General features: G+C 34.1%; 1 protein-coding gene across 10 annotated transcripts in view; it reads left to right on the plus strand.

The window, feature by feature from the left end:
• Positions 1–22,305, plus strand: part of RALGAPA1 (Ral GTPase activating protein catalytic subunit alpha 1) — a 131,221-nt gene that overhangs the window by 35,052 nt on the left and 73,864 nt on the right. For 5 of the 10 annotated variants that reach the window (XR_002466544.3, XM_021542694.3, XM_021542697.3 and 2 more), the window contains exons 17-22: positions 4,073–4,213; positions 10,416–11,987; positions 13,901–14,025; positions 16,091–16,307; positions 17,492–17,668; positions 20,890–21,042. Coding sequence is in view for 9 of the 10 variants with exons in the window: in XM_021542694.3 (XP_021398369.1) it covers positions 4,073–4,213; positions 10,416–11,987; positions 13,901–14,025; positions 16,091–16,307; positions 17,492–17,668; positions 20,890–21,042 (2,385 nt within the window). In the remaining variant the exon portion in view is untranslated. The remainder of the gene's footprint in view (positions 1–4,072; positions 4,214–10,415; positions 11,988–13,900; positions 14,026–16,090; positions 16,308–17,491; positions 17,669–20,889; positions 21,043–22,305) is intronic. The other 5 variants (XM_021542703.3, XM_021542705.3, XM_021542706.3 and 2 more) reach the window with 3 other exon arrangements.

Here is a 22,305-nt window from a genome sequence, read left to right on the forward strand (position 1 = left end):
TGACTTCTCTAGCAATGTGAATAGCTTCTTTCCACAAAGGTGTCTATAATGATTTACACATTAGTTAAAGCATAAATTATGCAGCCTTATGTGCTTTGAGGGTAGCCGAATAGATTGTGTTTACAAGAATTACAGTTACTGCAAATGAAAGTAATGCAGTTGCTATATTAATTCTTAATTAATTTAATCACATGCTTGGAAAATAATACTATGTATATGAAGGAAAAAAAGCTGGAGTCATTTGAGCTATGGTGCTGATAGGTGGGTAAGAGAAGATTTCTTAAGTGTGTGTTTTCATATACTGCACAAGGTGGGTTGAGTATTTTCATACAGTACAAAGGAAAGTAGGGAAAAATATGTGTAAGTCTGCATAGTTTATAAAATGTACTGTCTTTTACTATACCCTGAATATTGCGATAATGAAAGATTGACAGATGTGTGCAATTTTCCATTTCTGAAGTCACCTATTTCTGAGCTTTATTACTTGCAGATACTCTTTGCTGTGTTATAAATGAGTTATACTGAACAATGCTGTAGGTGAACTCCTCACAAGGCTCGTCTGTGTTCATATGATTTTCTTAGACTATGTTAATGGGAACTGAACTACAAATTTCTTTACTCTGTTGTCTCATCATCAAGATGAGTACTATCAGTACATCAGTACTATCGCTTACATGAAGAAAAGTTAAGCTGGTTATAATTTTGTATTTAAAGAAGAACCTTTTAATGAATATCTCTTACTTTTTTGCTGTCTTTATAGTAGTAATGGCTTTGATCATTGTGTTTTGTGGCTTCACTGATACTTCTTGGAAGTAGGTACATTCTGACAGTTTTAAAAATTTGGGATGCATATCAGCAGTTGAATATATAATTGTGCTAGCTTTTCAGAAATTAACATTTTCTTTCTTTTCCAAAAATATTTGAAGTTAATTTTTTAAGTCACAGAGGTTATTTAGAAAAAGTGTCTGCTTGACTATTCCTCAAAATTATCCATTTAAAATTTTTTTCTATCCTAAGGCTCTTACGTGGGAGAATTAATTGTCTGTAAGGCATACAGAAATGAGAGAAAATGAAGTCCCTACTCCAAAATTTCCTGTCATTTTTTGCACATTCAAATGCTACACAGCTTTTCCTGTATCTCATGCTGACAGCACCTAGTTTTCCTCATGGATCACAGATACTTAAAATATAATTTCTGCTTCTCTGTAGTCTGTGATTAAGTGTAATGGTGATTTTCTTTTAAATCTTAATCATCTTAACAAGATAAAGCTCATGGTGAAATTTCTCCCTTCACAAATTGTTAATATTTCAGCTATTCTGTCAGAAGGTTATGTTGTTTGGTCAATTTATTAATGCTTTTGTTTTGCTGCAATTTGAAAGATGGCTATTTATATGATGTTAGCCTTGAAATGACTGGAATTTATCCTAATCAAGCTATATATTGACCTCGTTAGCAGCAAAGTAATCTGATTTTAGTTTCACTGCACTTTAGCTTCCATGGTTTTGTTCCTTTCCTCCAATTATCTTACATATTTGATATTATTAAACCAAGTTTGCATTACTGCAACCAGTTAAAATTTCAACTCTATTCGTGTTGCAGAATACCAACTGTGGACAAGTATCCCAGCATTGCTAGAATGATTTTAAAAGATGATAAATCCAAAAAGAGTTGCCGGAACCAGAATCCCAAACTCCTCAGTTTTTTTAGATATTAATGAGGAAAATGTTACCAAATGTTACATATATCGTAACTGCCTGAAAATAGTTGTTTGTTACTGTCTCTCTGGTCTGCCAAGAGAGATGTTCATCTACTTCTTAATCTGTGCCATAAATTCAGGGTCAAATAATAAAAAAATAATCACAATAAATAAAATCTAGAACACTTTGCTGGTCAGATCTTCTTCAGTTTATCATTAGGTTTGCAAGCTAAGTCTGGAATTGAGTCAGACCTTAAATATGTTCCATGATATGTGATTTGTATTGCATTCTTGTTGATTGTGAGTAATATATACTCTTAATCTCTGAGTAGGGGGGATGTGCATGTTGAATATTTACGGTAAGAAAAAGCTGGAGTTTCTTTTTCATCTATTTTATGTTGTACACATTTTTGTGTACATCTTTGCACCTCTTTTTTGGGCCATCATCATGCCAGCACACATTTATTGCTGCACCAAATATGTGTGTGTGCCTGTTACTCAAATAAAAATCAATGCTGTTTTGATATGCAATGTGTACATTTTTAGCTTGAACTTATTTAAAATTATTTTTGGAAAGGGTCTTTAAGCATAGTATACATATAGGTTGAAAAATCTGTAAGGTTAGATACAGGAGTTTTGGCTTAGGCAGCAGGTTCTAGTCCTATAAAAATATCATGTCAGAAAGAATTTACTTAACTGTTTTTCTGCTTTTTTGTAGACAATAGTGGAAGGTTATAAACTATTAAATATCTACATGTTCTGATATTGTCTGCCTCCACCTAACTATTTAATTGAATGCAATATGGTGGAAAAAAATCCTGTCAAATTAAAAGGAACACTTTAAGTTAAAATTTGTAATCAACACAGAATCCAATATTAAAAGCTTGATTTGTTTAGAATAATTTAGCCTGGAAAAGATCCTTAATATTTACTGTATGTTTTTTATTTTTTCTCTTGCCTACATTCATTGTAGGATTCTCAGTGGTGAATGTAATGCATCTAACTATAATTATATCCTGAATTTTGTTATTGTATCTCTTAATCAAACTGATACTAAAGCCTTACACATAGTCATCTTTTTTAAAGAAATAGTTTCTGTTGTACAAAGCTTACTAGAGCATTGCTTCAGTCTTAAAAGCTCTGTCTTTCAAACTGTTTTTTCAAACTAAATTTAAGACTCAACTTAAGTTGTGCTGCATTTGTCAAATGTATTTTCTGCTCAATGTGACCTACCCAGGTTATCTGCCTGTTGTTATTGGCAGCAATTCTTTAACCTGGTTTCAAAGTGTGATGTGCTCAACTTTCACTGCACTGCAGTCATGTACATTTGATTCCCATGCAGATCAGGAGCACTAAGGTCCTAAGTCTATATTCCACGTTGTTTTGAAAATATAGATGTAGAGAGAAAAGTTCAGACTGATTAAGTATTGTACTGAAAATATTTATGCTAGATACTCTGAATTTTCCTTAAAGATTTTTTTCTGCAATAATTTAAAAACAAGTTATTAAATTTACAACAATATGAAAGTAAGTTACTTGAAGCAATGGATATTACTTTTTTAAGAACTTCCAGAGTACTTTGAGGTTGAATGCTGTATCAGTTCTTCTGTGTCTTACTCTGAAAAAGAAAAGCAAATGTCAAAGATTCTTAGATACATTTTGTATTCTGTAGGACTGTTGGCAGAATGTGAGATATGAAAAGGTGAATAAACATCAGGTTGGCAGAATTTATCCAGTATCAATTAAAAGCCAGACCCTATAAAAAAATGTAATGCTTTTCATTGTTAAAACATTTCACTTCAGTCATTTCATTTTTAATGTGGAACTACAGCAAGCTTTATTGCAAATTTCTCCACACAAAACCGATCATTTTCTCCTTATGATTTTGAATCTCTTTTGGAGAACTTGAGTTCAAGAGTATGAGTATATGTATAATACAGAGATGCATTTTCAGGATAAAATCAAAGGAAGCTAGAAAAATACAAACGAAGTACAAGTTACTTTTTCTGTTAAAAACAATCAAATTCAGAGTGCTTGTGGAGTAACTTTAACTTTGATTTTTCAACCCCTGATGCAGTGGGAAAAATGTGTTAATTAGCTTCTTGATTTCAAATGCAAAATCTCTGTAATTGTCATAATAAAGGCATTGTTGCTGCTTTACATAAAAGTTGAAAATTCAAAATGTCTTATGTGTCCACTGATTTTTTTCTTTCTTACAGCTCTGCCAATATCTGCCGTGCTGAAATGTTTTAATTTTTGAACTTTCTTCCTTTTTATCTTTGTTTTCTCTGTTGCTGCTTTTTCTGTGACACAAGCCTTTCATTATAGTCACTCTTCTTTTTTCCTTCCCCACTTCTTTCTTTTCCTTTTTAAAGCCATGAGAAGCCGATCCATTGGTGAATGTGCTCTGCCATCGGCCTATATACGCAGTGCTAAAAGTGCTCCTGTTCTGATCCATACTTCCAAACCCTTCTTGCCTGATATTGTTCTCACTCCCCTTTCTGATGAGCTTTCAGGTAGTGCCACCTCTGCTAATTTCTGCACCCCCTTTATCACTTTTTTAAACCTTCTGCTTTCAAATTCTGCTAAACCATTAAATTTTTCAAAGTAAAAACACTTTGGGGATGGTGGGAGAGGGGAAGAGATTAAGAATTAATATTTTGAGTTTTGTAAGATACCATGCTACTTTACAATTCATTCTGGAACTGTTAGAAGTTAGTGCTGTGCCAATGTTGACTATCATAAAAGAGAAAATTTGAGAATTCTTTTCGCTTTTCCAATTTATTGGTAAGCAGCAATATGGTATCTGTCTACCAGAGAGTACAACTAATCTAAAATTTTTATTTTTGATGAGTGAGGGAGGGAAAGGAAGAATTTAATTTTACTTTAATTTGCCATTTACATCTTTCTGTGTAAATTTTTTAAATTCAGTGTCACAGATGTTGTGTGAACAACCATGATGATACACTTTAGCTCCCATGAAAACATAATATGGTATCATATAATATCCTTTAGAGTATGCTTGTTTTTCATTACTATATAAAAACATGAAAAAATCTGTAGTGTGGAATTCTCAAGTGTGATGTTTTGGTGTTATTTTCCAAATGATCAATTTTTTAGGATTGTGATTTTCGTCAACATTTTGTTTGGTCATGCAGGATGGTTGGCTACAAGTTGGACAGTAGCTTACTTTGGATACTTGTCTTTGAACAAATAGATTCAAGAATTAGCACAGACTTTTAAAATACATGTTTTCAGATAATGTAATTTTTCCAGATATTACATAGATATAAATTTGTAATGTGTTAAGGCTGACAATCATGTTATGCCTTTGTATTAATGAGTGGAAAAAAAAAGTGAAAGCACAGTGGGAGGACTATATATAGTCAAAATGGCATAAAAATATAAGGACTTTATGACAATAATATTTTTATGATTTTTTTTCTTTTCTGTCTCTTTTTCCCATCTTTGTTACCCAAGAAACACCAAGAACTGTATCTTCATAATCGTATTTTGTCATGTGTCACATGTCACAAAATTCTTGTTGTGAAACAAAAACTTGATGCCTTAGTATTCAGCCTGAAAACATTATTGAAAAATCAGGAAAGTTCAACGAACCCACTCTAAAGAGACCAGACTTTCACAATGAACAATTACAAAGTATTTGAATACAATTCTTGACACCATAAACAAAATTTAATAAAATACAAATTATATGTAATAAATAATAAAAGTATGCATGCAAAGAGTATCTCTTCTGATACAAATCATTATAACTTAAAAGATAGAGATTTAATAGGAATGATACATAATCAACCTATTAGAAAATGTGCCCTACCTGGCCATAGCTTTGTTGGATGTAGTCAGTGCTTAATGAAGACCTTAAGAACGCCTGCAGGAGGGTTATGAGCTTTCATAGTGAAATATTATTTCATCACATAATCACTGATACTTAATTACCCTTTCTTAAAACAAAGCAAAAGTGCTTTTCTGAAAAGTCCTGGCTTGCATATAACTTCTAATGTGTCCCAGACCTGCTGGCTCTCTTGCTATTATTCTTTATGTTGACACTCATCCAATTCAAAAACTGCATGACCAATGTAATTATAAAAGTAAAGTGACGTTACAGACCTTCGCACTTCTGGCTTAGAAAAAGTCCTAAGCCCTTCCTGGCTTTGATGTTTTCTCAAACAAATGAGTGTTGCAGCGGCTTCATGATGTGCCCAAGAATCTTGAACATTGCCAGAAAACGAAAAAGCTCTAGTGAAAAAAAGCAAGCTATTAGAGTGTTGATGGGGAAGTATTAGAGAAAGGGAAACACTGTCCACTGGATCAGAGTGCACTTTGCTCTTTTAATTTTCTGCATTTTTAATTGTGCTCTCTTTCTTCCTCCCTTTTTATTTAAACATAAAGCTTTATCATTTTCCTTGCCTTTTCTTCTTACATTAAGAATATTATTTTCTGAAAGCCTTCTGTTTCCAGATGCACAGCATGTAATTTGGGAAGGAATCAAATTATTTCTATCATAAGTGTGTTCTAGGTAATGAATGATGTTTTGCTAGTTGTGACAGCTGTTCATCATATTACAGGATTATATTAATATCCCTGTTATCCAAAATTACTTTACAATCCAGCACAGCTTGAGGGAGAGGACATTTCAAATTATTCTAGAATAATAGACTGCCTAATATGAAGTTTTTGGAAGTAGTCTTCAGATTCTTTTTAGCTGTGAAACTCATCATTGGAAGGTAGACCCACTGGTGAATCTGGACAGGTAGTCTAACAGAAAGTGTTCAATGACCAAACTTTTACCTTATGTACTGTATATTAATTTTCAAATGTAAGGCAGAAAACCTGATTATACTTTGTGAGACACAATTTAATGAACAATCACTAGGCTGATAAAATATATTACAGAAATTCAATATTGACATCCAGCCATCTAGCATTATAGATGATATGTGGAAATCAGGTGCCCTGGGTTTCCACAAGGATGCTTTTCCTAGGATTGTAATTACTTCTTGTAGTTTTGGTTATGCTGTATTTCCATGTGCAGAATATTTGCAGTTTTTCAAGTAGTATCTAGAAAGTGGAAATTATTTATGCTTTAAGATCTTCAGTTAATAAAGTGATTTGATATAGTATATCTGTTGCAAATCTTCAATATTTCTAGAAAGAATTTTCCTTTAGCCTGTCAGAATAATGGGAAATCCAGTTTTACACATTTACAAGATAACTAGTGAAATGACCATTCATTCTGTAACCCTTGAGGATTTTCAGATACAAGACCTGAAATAAAGTGTCAATGAGATGTAGGGAGGATTCCTAGAAGCACTAGGAAAACGAATTAATTACGGGTGGGAGATTTTTCCTTATCTACTAGGACTAAAAGAGTCAAGAATTAATGTGAAAGGGAGATGCATATTATGCCTTTACAACCTTACTCCCAAATCATTAAGTAATCATTAGGATGAAATATAAAGAAATCATCGTTGTAAGGTCAGTATGACTGTAATTATTCACGGGAACTCACAGAATGCCTGTGTTCTCTTAAAAAAAACCCCAACTATTGAAAGTTCAGAAGCAAAGCATGTTATTTTTTCTCCACTTCCCAAACAGTCTTTGCATTATGAAATATAAACCTGCCCCAATGCAGGGATCTCCTATTAGCACTCATGCTGTCTTGTCAGAATGTGTCTCTCCATGAGTTTGTATTTTAGCATATCTATCTCACACTCGATGCTGAAAAGCTGCCTTCTCTTTCTGCCTTCTCTTAGCAAAAGGAGAGGCAAGGTTGATTTAGAACAGTAGTGATTGTGTGAGGTTGCCCAGATGTACCAATTACAATCTTTTCCTTACTGTACCATGTGAGGAATCAGGGCAGTGTTTCTCCTAAGGGTGCTCAGGGTCATATACACAGGGTCAGCCTGCTGGCACACAAACTCCTTGGGAGTTTTGGGTGTTCTCTGACTGTACACCTGGGTGTAAGGGTGATCTCTGATTGTGAAGGAGCAGTTCATTTGGGTTTTTAAATATTGTCTGTGTTTTCAGTGCTGGTATCGCAATAGCATTTTTCATTTCCTCAGTTTCTTCCTGTTCTACAAAAAAGAAATCTCTATTGGTGCAAACACATGTTTGTTTGAAGATGTGTACTTGTATGTGCTTGTCATGAATATGTGAGCACCTAAAATTAATTCTGGATCAACATTGAAATGAATCTAGCTGAATTTATTTCAATGTGTGGAGCTGCTTTGTGTGCATTGTGATTCTCTGTCCAATTATTTTTAACATCCTAGAAGGTCATGATCACTGCATGCATGCACAGCATGGGATTTCTAGGCTGCTGCTTCAGATGAAGTTGAGTTTATAATAGATTTGGAATATGCATACTGAGGGGTTAAGATGAGATCACTGTATCATAGTTGCATGTATTAATCTCATATATGTAATTGTGAATACTTTTGACTGAATCCTGTGGTCCCTTCTTTACAGCTGTAAGAAATGGCTTGAGACTACATTAGCATAACCTCTGTTAATCTCTAAGTCAATAGGGAGTTAGAAATAACAGTTCCAACTACAGAGAGACGTGATTAATTTCAGAGGATGTTAATTCATATAGTTAGTAATAAGGTGAACAAGAACAATGATGGGAAATTTGTTTCTTATCAAAGCTGAAGAGAAAAGGAATAATAGATTGTGTTGTATTCAATGATTTTTCAGTTCATGTTTATTTTCTGAGATAGCTTGGATGTCTGTTCTCTTTTTCCAGTATAGATCTCTCAATTTCCTGTCTAATACCTTTTTTACAGTTCAGTAAACTTTGTATGAGGTCAAACTGTTACTCTCAATTTTTAACTTCTTTGAAAAATTGAGCATGGATATAGCACTTTTTATCTTTTTGGAAGACATGTTTAGTTAAGTATAGACATAACTCATTCATCTGTTTTATATGCTTTGTTCAGAAGGAGAATACGAGAAGATGCAGCTCCATCTCTAACATTCTCAGAAAAGTATGAGCAGCTCAAAACAGATTTTAAGGGGACATCAGATTATCAATATTCAATATTACTGAAATATATATAGATAAATTAAGTAATAATTTTAAATATTTAGTGATATTTATATATAATATTTAGTAATAATAGAAATACTTTAAAATGTTATTACACACATAAGTTACTTTATTTTAGCTGTAATACATCAAATTTAGGGTAGGGAAATGGGCTTAAATGTTGTTCTGATATTAAGTAAATTCACCATTGCAGTCCTGAAGTTAAATCATCTAGATAAAACAACAAGGTAAGTCTGTTTATTGTGGCAAATAACTCTTGCTGGTGTTCATTTAAGCTATTTACTGTTATTCCTGGATTTGAAAGCATGTCTACAACTTTTTAAGTAGTAGGTAATAAAAGATTAATCTAGGGAATAAAGGATTCTATCAAAAAGAAACCAACAGAAAATGGAGTTAACTGATTTTACCTTGCTGTTTTAGTGCTTATCTCATAAAAGGACTGGAAAGGATAGCAGTTAGTTTACTCGTCTGCAAAGGACATTTAGTCTTGCCTACAGTGGTAATTTGATAGTATACAGTAGTATTCCTATGTTATAGAAATAACATAGTAGGAAATCTGAAGAGATGCATGAAGGTTTTTTATTTTTGTGGATGATGTGAAATGAGCTGAAGATACTTCTGTACAATTCCCAGGTGATCCATGTTGGAACTGCAGGTTTCATTACAGTTAACTATGATTTTTACTGACACTAACATATTAAGAGTCTCAGCAGAAGCGAGGAATCACTAATTTAAATGGTAATAACAAATTATGAACTTTTCATAAACAAAAGTGGGATTACTCTAATGTTAACTGTTGTAAGGCTGCTGGATGTTTTTTGGTATCAGAGTACTTAATTCTGTAATTCTCATAAATGTTACATTTGCCGGAGTAAAACTGGAAGAAGAGGGGGAGGTAAGCCTTCATTAAGTATTTAGTTTCGTATTTTGAAGATGAGAGACAAAACATTCTTCTGGGGGAAAAGGGTATATCTTTAAATTGTCTGTTATGTATAGTCATATTTTTTGTATAGGGCCAGCTCTTCCTTGTCATTTAAAAGCTTTAGTCCTTAGGTGTACACTATATTACATATCCCAAACTACTTATAATCATGTCATAGGAGTATTTCAGAAATCTCAGTAATTTATATATATACAAATATACATATTTTAATTAATGATTTGCCACTTTAACAATCAACCCCAGTTTTCCAAAAAACATCCTTGTTCTCTTTGGAGTTGCCAATTTTTCTAAAGATATAAATTCCACAAAGGGAGTACTGCTATTGAGCTAATTTGTATTCCAATAACCATTTCCTGAACAAGCTAGCTGGAATAATATTGGTTGAATTATCGAACTTATTGGCACAGCTCTAGCTTTAACTGTATTTCCAAATGTTCCATGACCTCACTTTTGTTCTCATGCATGTTAACATTTAAAACTGTGTTCTGGTGGTCTAACTCATTTATATTGCATCCTGTACTGGATATTATGTCTGTGTGTTTTTAACACTCTAGTATTGGAAAAAGTGTTTTTGTTATACCTAAGAACACAAGGTTCTGAATTTTTCTGGCTTTTAAAGTCACATCATTAGGATGTAGTGGTAAATATAGATTGTCTCTGTATATAAATTTTTGTGCATATTACATCTACTTTTTTCCTACAGACATTGACGATGCTCAAATTCTTCCACGTCCACCTCGAGTCAGACATTTTTCTCAGAGTGAGGATGCTCCAAGTGAAGTTTTTGGTGCATTAAATGAAGAACAGCCACTGCCACGAAGCAGCAGCACCTCTGACATCCTGGAACCATTCGCAGTTGAACGAGCCAAAGGTGCAGTTCCTGTCATTGACAGTTCATCCCATCATGCTCCAAGCTTACAGAATTCCACTGAGACCTCTTCAATGCATAGATCCACTGAAAGCCATATCACTGATACAAATAGCAGAGAGTCCTCCTTGGAAGTTGGGGATAGTATTTATGACCATCTTTGTCATTTAATAGGGCCGGTAGAATTTGCAAACACTGCCTTTGAACAAAGCCAATATGTTGACCTTGAAGGTGAAGATGATCTCCTTTCCTCTCTGAGAGAATATCTTATTAAAGAAAAAGAAGAACTTTGCGGTAACTTTGAGATAGATAAATATGAGGCTTCTGCTCATGAAGTTGATACATCAGTAAGTAGGAACAATAGATTACCACTGGATGAATTAGAAAATAGAGATCAGACTGGTCAATGCACGACTAGCAACACTGTTGCAGAAAGAGCCAATAACACAGAGCTGCAACTAGAACAAAAGCCAAGTGGCTTTATAAGCAATACTGCACCTACTCAAGTAGACTTTTTTACAAGAAATCAAGTACTCAATAAAGCCAGACAGTTAGATATTGATAAACAATATGAAAGCATGTTTGATCATGGGTCAAGTAGTCCTAGCAGCAAAGAAGGGAAGAGATATCTGTACAGGCAAGCAGCCACTGAAACTGATGTAGATTTAGTTGTGGAAGCACCGGTAGCTGAAAAGCATAAAAGTGCCCAGTTTAATGAAAAAGTGACCAACTCACGTATTGTCCATGCAAAGAAAATTCTTCCTAAAGCACAAGTTGATCCTCAAATGCCTCAAATCACAGGCACAAGCAAACTGGCGCCAACTAAAAGAAGTATATCTGAAACTGTAACTCATAGGGCCAAAATCATGAAAATAACAGCTAAAAAAAGGAACAGTGTTCATGTTACTTTTAGGCCATCTACAGAATCGGTTCAGTTTTACAATCCTCTTGAGAACAAAGAGGCTGCTTGGAAAGCAAGACTTCGTAAACTTGGTGGCTTCAGCAGTAGCAGTAGTGGTAGCAGCAACAGCAGTACCAGTGCAAGCAGTAGCTCATCAGCTGCCACAGAGCTGGTTAGACCTGGAATATATAGGCATTTAGATGCAGTCAATGCTGCTTCGGCTGGCAGCAGGCAAGTTAAGGAATCTACAGAAACTCAAGCAACTGTGTTGCAGAAAGAAGGTCTTGCTGTTAGTCAGTTCCAATGTCGTAGTGTCTTTAGAGCATCAGGTCAGGAGTCGGCACAACAGCAGGGCTCCCTGGGTGGTGTTTATAAAACTGTTGTACATGCTCTTTCGAAGCCGAAGGCAAATGTTTCCCCACAGAGGCAGAACAGAATGCCAGCAGAGGCTCCACTGAGGGATCTGTACAGTCATGTAATGGGCTATTTTGGAAGGAAAGCTGCAGGTGAGCACTAACAGTGTGCAGAGCGCAAAAGGAGAAAGGCAGCACCAGTTTGGCTTAATGCAACTGAAGCAAGCTCTGATAAGCAATCAAAAGGCTTTGGGATGATCACTGCTTTCCCTGTTTGGTTATGCATGCGCCTATAGCCAGCTGATTTTTCTCCCAGCATAAGTTATGTTTACATACTTTAAATTACTAATTTTTCTTTTCAAGATACTTAGTTGAACCTCTTTTCTGCTGAAGATCATCAGATTAGGGAAGAGGAAGAGACAGTAAATGACCTAATAAAGGATTAAGCCTTGAGACTTTTGAATTTTCATCTACATTGCAGTGCCTTCAGATTAAGCCTACTGAATGATTGGCAATGCATATTTTATCCAAATGTGTTACTCCACTCTGAGTGTAGTTTTTTTGTCAGAAGGACCTGGCTCCCAACCAACTAGGTTGAACTAATTGTATTTCTGGTTCATTTAGTGTGTTTTCTTCTTCCTCCTCATCCTCTTCCTCCTTTTCCTCCTCCAAAACAAAACCATAAAAGAGCCCCTCAAATTTACATTTGGAGGTCATTTTAGATAGTTTTAAAAAACTAGTCTGAAATAGCAATCTGCTATTACTGGAATGATTTCATTACAACAATTCTCTGAGCATAATCACAAGGTTTTGTTTGAGTCTGTTTCAAAACATGTCATAGGCCTTCCTATATTCATTCATCCAAATGGCTGCAGTTGAATCTTGGCAACATCTTCCATTACTTTCTTTTTTTCTTGGAATCTTGGATGTTTGTGAAGGTCTTGTGATAGTCTTTTGCCTGCTAACTATGAGACCTCTGTGGACTGATCAAAAAAGAAGGCTGCAACTCTAATATACATTAGAGTTCACATAACTGTAAATGAACAGTAAATTAACTTTCATCAGTAATGCAGGTTTTCTTTTTTTCTCATTGTTATGCTGGCATGATTAACAGAGGATTCTGCAATGCATCTTGCATCAAGATGTTAATGCCACCTGAGGGCAGTGTCTGTAAGCACAGCACCTGAGAACAGTACTGTCACGGGTCTCACAAAAATGATTTGCTGCTCTTCAGAAAGTAGACTCCTGAAAGAGACATATTTAAGAAGCACCAATTTTAGAAGTACCTGTTACTTAAATTCCAACATTTAACAGAAACTCATTGTTAAAATAAACTGCACCGTGGTCTCATGAGAGATGACACTGAGGGAAAAATGTGCATAAAGAGAACATGAGCTGGAATAACTTGAAGATTTTAAAGGCTAATATCATAAAGTCAGGTGTAAAAGCCACACCTAAATATGAGCAGCATAGTTATATCCAAAAATATAACACTGATAACAGAATGAACTTCATTAATTGTTCATAACCATTGATCATCTAGAGTTAGAACTTTCATTCCATGTGCTAGCATGTAATTTTATTATATAACATTTTCTTTGCACTATTAATACTAACTGTATACAGTGCCACATTGCCATTTGTCATTAGTGTCTATTACAATCTAGTTTACTTTTTCCACTACATTGCTTTTCATTAGGAATGCAATGAAGAAGGAGCCTGAAGGAATCACATAATTTTTTTAGAATTTACTTGTGATACGGAGGAAGAATATATGCTTTATCCTTAAAACAAGCATTAACAACTTTGAGTAGTGCTTACCTATAAGCTTCCTGCTCTTAAAGGTGGAATTGGAAATCAACTAACACCTGCTAAGTGGGAAGAAGAAGCCATACTAATTTTCAAAGTAGAATCTGCTTTAAAAGAGGGACATTCTTAAAATGCATGTTTGGCAATTTTGATTTTTAAATTTCTTTTAATTAGCAGGTTTTTTTCATTTGTTACATTTTGTTTTGAAAATGTCTTGATGCCTTCTTTACTATAAATGGTTGTTCATTTGCTTTTAGCAAATAGAGAGGACATGAGTCAAAAGCTGCACCCTATTGATAGTGATATTGGCAGTAGCAATACAAATGTCCCTGACCTCATGGACGAATTTATAGCTGAGAGACTCCGCAGTGGTAATGCACTGGTAAGCCTTTAAACTTGCTACATTTCCATACTTAAGTCTCCATATATGTGTGAACTTGTCAATGGCGTGATAAATCAGTTCACTAAAAATATTTCTGTGGCTTTTATGAATCAGAATTAAGAATATTGCTTAATTATTCCATGCCTTTGGCATAGATTCTTGCCATTTTATATAATTTGTATTTTCATATCTATTGAATCTTCATCATTGAAGCAATGCAGAAGTTACTGTCACATGAATAGTCTCATTGAATTAAACAGCCCTAATTGAACCTGCAAAGATGCCTGCCTGTACATAGACACTTTCAGAATACTAGTTTAAATATAAATTTGCAGTCCTGGGCATGGTATGTAATTGAGTAACATGCTGTAGTACAGTACTGTTCCCTACAGGTATAGTCAATGCAACTGACTACAAAACTACTCAAATATATTGATTATTTTTTATTTTTTTAATTTCACTTCCAAGTGTTGAATAATTTCTTGTAAATCAATTCTAATCAAATCAACTTTCTGTTTGCTTTCTTCCTACACTTTTCCAAAAGCATCATGTTATTTGGAATGGCATTCATAAGAAGTTTTAATCAATTTTAAATTAAGAATTTCTGGTTACTGTTGAATGCTTACAACTGATTTGAAGAGATAAGTGCTTATTAAGTAGTAACTAAAGGGAAAATACTAAAAAAAAAAGTTGCAAATTAAGAACAGAATGGGTAGCAATTTAAATATAGTGTTTCAAAATTGTTTAGTTCCTTTTTCTTTAAAGTCTTCAAGGTCATTTGAAGACACACTCCTGTAAGACATACTCCTATGGAAAATTGTCAGGAGAGAAGTTGGTGATAATAAGGGACAGAAGAAGATTCTTCAAAGTTATTAAAATTTGTTTATTTATCATCACCTTTTATAAATGGCAAGAGAGGATCTATGGAGTTTGTCCCTATGTATTGAACTCTCTTTGTATTGAACTCATGTTTATGAAACTTGATTGTTGGCACAAAGTATTCTTGTTAGTAAGTCCTGAGTTACACAACAAAATGCTAACATGTAGACTATGAAAAAGGTTAACTTAGTTGAAAATTAATAAACCAGAAATCATCACAGCTGGTTCCAGAAGAGATATAGGAAGGAGTATTGATACTTCCCTCAGGTAGCAGAAAAGTTCTGAGATAAGTGTGAGTAAACACTGAAACCACCAAAACTACCACTCATTCTTTTCACTTAGCACACAGCAGACATGCCTCTTTAAAACACTGCCAACTTACTAAGATTAGTTTTAGATTGCTGTATCTATTGAATGCTAAAACCATATCACGCAAAGTTTGTTAGTCTGAGTTAACCTAAAATTAGTGTTAGAGTAGTAAAAGAATGCAGAAGTGACTGGGCCTGGTGAAAGGAAGGCATCTTTAGTCTCACAATGTATACAAATTTCTAGCCATTTCATAAAATGGCATTTCTACTTTGCTATCTCTTCCCTCTCAAGCAAACAGATCTATCTGTGGAAAAAAATGCCTTAAAGAAAGAATTCAAATAGGCCACCACCTTACTTGTAAATGAGCAAATCTGCATGCCTTACTTCTGTTATGTGTGGTCTTTTGTGTTCCAAATCAGTACTGAAATGGTGTTTTAGTCATAAGAAGATTAATGTATGAATTATTAAATTAATTTGCTCCTTCTGTAAATCATGTTTCTGATTATAGTTTGGTTGTCTATAGACCATTGTGTCTGAAACCAAGGTTAACAAGTTTTCTTAGTGATATACTTTTTAACTATTTTTCTCTCTCATGTCTTACCTACCATGTGGCCCATGCTACTCTGAATCCTAGCCTTTTAAGATACGCATCCAAAAATCCACTGTGCAAATAAAATTTGTATTTATGAAGTTCTGTGACTGCATGTGTTCTTCATTTGGGGAGTTTGGAAAGTCTTGGTATTTAGAATGATGGCAATTTCTGGTTTAGGTACTGTTTGTTACATTTTGATTTCACCAAATGTGGGATTGCTTTTTCCATTTCATGTAAACAAGCCATCCAGGATTTTAAGATTATTTATGTATCTTCAATGTTTAGAATGTGACAAGAAGAGGAAGCAGCCCTGGCAGCCTGGAAGTTCCTAAAGACCTTCCTGATATACTGAACAAACAGAACCAAATGCGTCCTGCGGATGACCCAGGCGTGCCTTCCGAGTGGACATCGCCCGCCAGCGCGGGCAGCAGTGACCTCATCAGCTCAGACAGCCACTCCGACTCCTTCAGCGCCTTCCAGTATGAGAGCCGCAAATTTGAAAGCAAGTACATTTTTCCAAAAGTAACAGCATTTTTGATTTATGTAGTGCAAATTTCCTTTGTTTCATTTGTTGTTGTTTTTCCACCCCCCCCAGATAAAGTTGTATGCCAGCAGTTTTCTGTAGAGAGAAATTATTTTGATTTTCCACTGAAATCAGTAGCAAGCTAATGAAACAAGAAAGGTTCTTACAAGAGGCTGTTGTTTCTTTAGTTATACCAAAAGAAAAGAACACTGGAGTACTACTTCACAAAGAGGAGAAAGTAATTGAACAGAAGTTAGAAAGCAATATTGTCTCCTCTGTGAAGCATGTCTATCTGTTTTGCACAAAACATAAAAATTAAACCTTATTTATTTTGGAAATTATTTTAATACTTTTGAAAGTAATTAGGTAAAATTTAAAGAAAGGCTTCTGTTATTTTACAGTGATCTTTGTGTAGCTATAGATTAATCAAGATATTAAGTGTAATATCATGATCAAGATATTAAGTGTAATATCATGATACAATTGGTGTGCTTTGTTAAAATTAGTGTGCTTTGCTTAATAACATAATGCTTTTCATTCATTTTATTTATCCCCACCTTTGTTTAACAAAAGGGGTCATTATGGCTGCTAGGAATTATGACATCATTCAAGATTAAAATAATATTTACGTAGTAGAATTTTTGGAAGAAATTACAATTTTTATATATGTTTCCATTATGCAAACAGTCATGGCATTTAAAGTCTATATGTCAGCCTAGCATTTTTTTCATTAGTAATGAGAATAACATTTGTTAGAGTATCATTTGCTGTAAAAGTTTTAGTTTGAAGTTAGTGCTTTTACAATAAGCTTGAATATTTCTTCCAGCTTGTAAATTTTACAAATAAATTCCTTAGTGTATGATTCCATTATTTTGTGTTATTTAGATGTACATGCACTTAAAGCAGCTAATCAGAATATAGACATGTAACAAGAATGTCTTCTGTAGACATCAAGTCAAGGGTTTATGACAGGAAAGAGAATCTTCATAATAGTTAATACTTCCTGCTGTTGTATTTTATTTAAATTTTGCAACAGTATGCTAGTAGCATAGAATATGCACATTCAAGGTTTCTGTTTAGTTTGGAGGTCCTGGGGCTCTGGGGTTTTTTCATATTAGTGGTATTTTTATGCTGTAAGTTAATACAGTGCTTTCCTCGTACAGATTTCAGCTTTGGCACTGAGGCAGGGACGCCAGCTTCTACTGACATTGATGCAATTTCAGGACAGCAACAAAGTGCTGAGGAACAAGAAGTGGCCAGTCTAACTACACTCCACATAGATTCAGAAACAAGTAGTCTTAATCAGCAACCATTGTCTGCTGAAGCTGCAACTATTACTGGTAAAGTAGATTTTTTAAAAAAAGTATTTATTTCTGAAATTTTTCACCCATCCTGAAGAATGCAACTTCCAGCTTCTGCTATTCTATTTAAGATGATTCCTTATTTCAATTATTTTTTAATTGCTATTTAATATGTGAAATAACATAAGTGGAAAACCTTTGTCTGACTTAGTTATCTATGGTCCTAAATGTATTTTAAGCCCTTCATGAGAAAATCTATACAATTACCAAGGAGAGACTCTTACAACATAATGTATGCTAGATCTCTTACAAATGTCCTTCTATTACTGGTAGTTAAATACTTTATTCTCATAAATTGTTTTTGCTTTGGAAGGTTTTCACAGTGCTCCTTCAAACTAGTGTATAATATTGAAGTATCTTGGGATTCTTTTATATGCATACATCTTAATATCTCTTTACATTGTCTGTTGTGTAACTGAGAGGTTTTATCATACAAAATGTTAGTTATTTGGCCATGTAACATTACTTTGCGTTTGTATAACTGGAAAGTGATGCAGTTAACCAAAATTGAATGGGCTCCTGTGTGAAAGAGAAAATACTTCTCTATGAGGATGATCTGAAAGAATGGTGTCTTACCAGATTTTGTACATGAGAAGTAAAGATGCCCATAGTCATTTTCATACTCCTTGTTCCATAGCTGTTATACACTACCATTCCTGTTACAACCCTAGTTGTAACAAGTATCAAGTTGCAGTTATTATCTATATTTCTACGAAAGCTTATACCTACATATTGTGTCTTGCTCTCTGTTAGAAATCAAACTACATTTTCAGAGATATGGAAAGACATCTTTACTTCCTCTGCCATAATTTTCACTTTTTAAAAGTGCCCTTCTGCTGAAAGAACCATTAGCTTTCATGGACATTGTTGTTCAGCTTGTTCCACAATGTTCAGCTTGACTTGTGTTTGACTTCTATTTGCTGTGTGCTTGTTGAAAGTCCTTGCTGTAGATCTGTTCTTTTTCTGTTTGTTTGTATGTTTGAATATGTTAATAACTTCATTAGTATTTGGTATTTTTGTCCAAGTGTGCACTATAATTGAATTGATAAGATTGCAATTAATGACTGAGTTTTCTGTTGAGCGATTCTGTGTTTAACTCTTCTTGCTTGAATCACTGTTTTAGAGAGGCAGCTCTTGTGTGTCACATGCATTTAGCTGGATTTCCTGAGGAAACAATGCTTGTGCATTTGTTTTGTCTATCTCTGACTGTTCCATGCACCCAATAATATTGCAGCCTATTATCTAATTTTTATTAAATTGACATATAAGAAAAAAAAAAGGATGTTATTTTCTTCAATGTTTTATGAAAGATAGGCAGCTATCTAGTGAAAATTGCATGTATGCAGACTCTCGTGATGGAAGCTGCAATGTGAATTTCACTATATTAAATGCCAGCAAATCAATTCAGAAACTCAACCTCAAAACACATTTATAATAAACAAGTTTTTAGTGGTTCTGCTGATCAGAAAGCTACTCTTCATAAATCTGAAGGGTTTTGGAAGGATAATTTGATTTTAGTATATGGGCATTACATCATATTCTAAATAAATGATGAAGTTGACATTGTCTGCTGTTTACTAGTCCTAGAACAAGTTGTACCTGTGAAAGTCTCAAAGTCAGATCCACGTATGCTGGAGTATCTTTTAATGACAGTCATGTAGTTCTGCAAAATTTCCATAATTGTTTCTGTCCATTCTCTTCCATCATATGAAGATCTCTTTCCCTCCTTCCTCTGCTCTGTCTTCCCTGCCTGCTCTTTCTTTCCATCTCATTCACTTTCTTTCCCTCTCTATCCCACTCTCTCTCAATTTCTCTCTTCCTCATCACTCTTTCTTGCTCCTTCTTTGAACTATCATCTGTCCCCAGCTAATGAGCAGGATGGAAATGAAGTAAGAAAATACTTCTTTGAACATCTTTGAAGGGTGTAATTTGGTTTATCTCTGTAAGCATGTGGAAAACTGGTGGTCAGTAAAAAGTCACGTGAGACAGCAATCTGTGTATGAAGCAGTAGTGTCCCTCTATCCTGCCTAGAGTTGTTGATTTAAATTGATAGTGAAAGCTTCACTGTCTTATCCATTTAAAGGAGATAGAGACCTTTGCAGTTTAACAATGTAATAGAGATTGTTTTCTGCAATTTCTATTCTGATAACAGCATTTTCTGTCAAATTCTTTAAACAATTTGTTCTCTTTATAAGAAAGAACACTTCTCTCAAACGAGAAATGTTCCTCAATTATTCTCACAATAATGTGGGAAAATTACTATTTAAAAGACTCACTTTTCAATTGCTATCCTTAAAGTTCACTTTATCACTAATACCAAACTTTACACATAATATTTTTGTGTCCCTGTTGCATTTATCAAAAAATTAAAATTAATAGGAATTCTTTCGTTTTAACATGTGCTGGTGTGTAGAAAAGTCTGTTGTGAATATTCTCTTTTTGTCTGCCATGTAACTGTTCTGGCTAAACTCAGCTACTTATAAGGATCTTTAGACTAATGCAGGATGTGAAACATAAGATAGTACAGAAGAAAAATGCAACTACTTACTCCCTCTCCACGGATAACACAGTGGAGACCACATAATTGCCTAGAGAGGTTGCTCAGAGACTATCACAGGAAAATGCCTTTGTAGCGCTGTCATTGACACTTGTGATTTCCTGTTTTAAAGGAAATAACACCCCTCTAACTATACAGAACTTTCTCATCCTATGGATTTTCTCATCTCAATTAGTAGATAAACACTGAAGATTATCAGTTACTGATTTGAGCTTTTATTTATAAATTAACTTGCATGCATCTGTTACCCTGCAAAAGCATTTGTTCCAGGAAAATTTTTGCCTAAACTTTTTCTAGAGAGAAATCTAGGCGAGGGAATGTGATGAGAAATTTAGCTGGTGTAAAACACTGAAAGTGTTGCAGAACAACCACATTTAGAATTATTTGGACCTAAAATAGAGGTCTGCTAGTCCACTTACCTGTCTGATTTTGATGTTCATCTTTCAGTTTTTCTGCATGTACGTCGTTTTCTTTCAGAACACCACTCACAGGGAGATCTGCTTGCTGTTTTTTATCTTTTCTTGACCCAATTTAATACATAAAAGCAGCTTAATTTCTGTTAACACTGTATTTAGACAACATTTCAATAGCTCAAGAAAATAGAAAAGGCTTTTAAGGTAACTGTTAAAAATTACATTTGCAGGATCTGAAAGTGCTTCTCCAATCCAATCTGCTCTTGGATCCCGATCACAGACACCCTCTCCTGCCACTCTGCATGCAGATCATATTGAGCAGAAGGATCTGCAGCTGGATGAGAAGCTCCACCACTCTGTTTTACAGACGCCAGATGACCTAGGCAATATCTGGAATAGAAAATACAAACTCTTTCTTTCTTTTTCTTTCTTTCTTTCTTTCTTTCCTTCTTTCTTTCTTTCTTTCTTTCTTTCTTTCTTTCTTTTTCTTTCTTTCTTTCGCTCTTTCTTTCTTTCTTTCTTTCTTTCTTTCTTTCTTTCTTTCTCTTTCTTTCTTTCTTTCTTTCTTTCTTTTTCTTTCTTTCTTTCGCTCTTTCTTTCTTTCTTTCTTTCTTTCTTTTCTTTCATCCTTTCTTTCTTTCTTTCTCTTTCTTTCTTTCTCTTTCTTTCTTTCTTTCTTTCTTTCTTTCTTTCTTTCTTTCTTTTCTTTCTTCCTTTCTTTCTCTTTCTTTCTTTCTTTCTTTCTTTCTTTCTTTCTTTCTTTCTTTCTTTTTCTTTCTTTCTTTCTTTCTTTCTTTCTTTTCTTTCATCCTTTCTTTCTTTCTTTCTCTTTCTTTCTTTCTCTTTCTTTCTTTCTTTCTTTCTTTCTTTCTTTCTTTTCTTTCTTCCTTTCTTTCCTTTCTTTCTTTCTTTCTCTTTCTTTCTTTCTCTTTCCTTTTTTCCTTCTTTCTTTCTTTTCTTCCTTTCTTTCTTTTGCAATGTAGTGAAGTAGCTAGTATCACATGAGTTGTAAGCAGTCCTGTACAAGGCTATTTCATCTGCACTTCAAAAAAAATTTAATTACAGTCATTGCTTTTAAAAGTAAAGAAAAATGTTTTGCATTTTAACCTACATTTCATTGGAGTTTTTGGCAGTGGATTAATAGTCCACATATTTATAATTGTTGTAGTTGCTTAGAATTGTGGCAGCTTAATTTAGCATGTGGTCCTGCCATGGACTGTTTTATCATTAATGTATAAATAATAAGACATAATTTCATAATCTTATAAATTGTCCTTGCAAGTTTGGTTCATTTCCCTTTCATATTTAAACCAATTTGTAATTACATCAACTATTTTAGCTATCAAATTCTAAGATACATTTTCTTTGTAAATGTGATGTGAATATTTCTCCTGCATTTGGTCTCATGGAAGCAAAAGAGTGTCTGCTATGTATTTCAGACCCTATTTCTTTAAGTAGCCTACTGATGGACAGAAGGATCATTTTGCTTTGTCCTTCAAAATCTACAGCCTAGAAATCAATAGTGTCTCTACCACAGTGGCCCAGAAGTTCAAAAGAAGAGGCTATGTGATTAGGCTGAATTCAGATTTAATTTTGATTTGTCATGCCTGTGAGGGCTACAAGATTTTCAGAAGATCCCAATGAAT

The sequence above is a fragment of the Lonchura striata genome, chromosome 6 (genome assembly GCF_046129695.1).
Source record: "Lonchura striata isolate bLonStr1 chromosome 6, bLonStr1.mat, whole genome shotgun sequence".
NCBI lineage: Eukaryota > Metazoa > Chordata > Aves > Passeriformes > Estrildidae > Lonchura > Lonchura striata.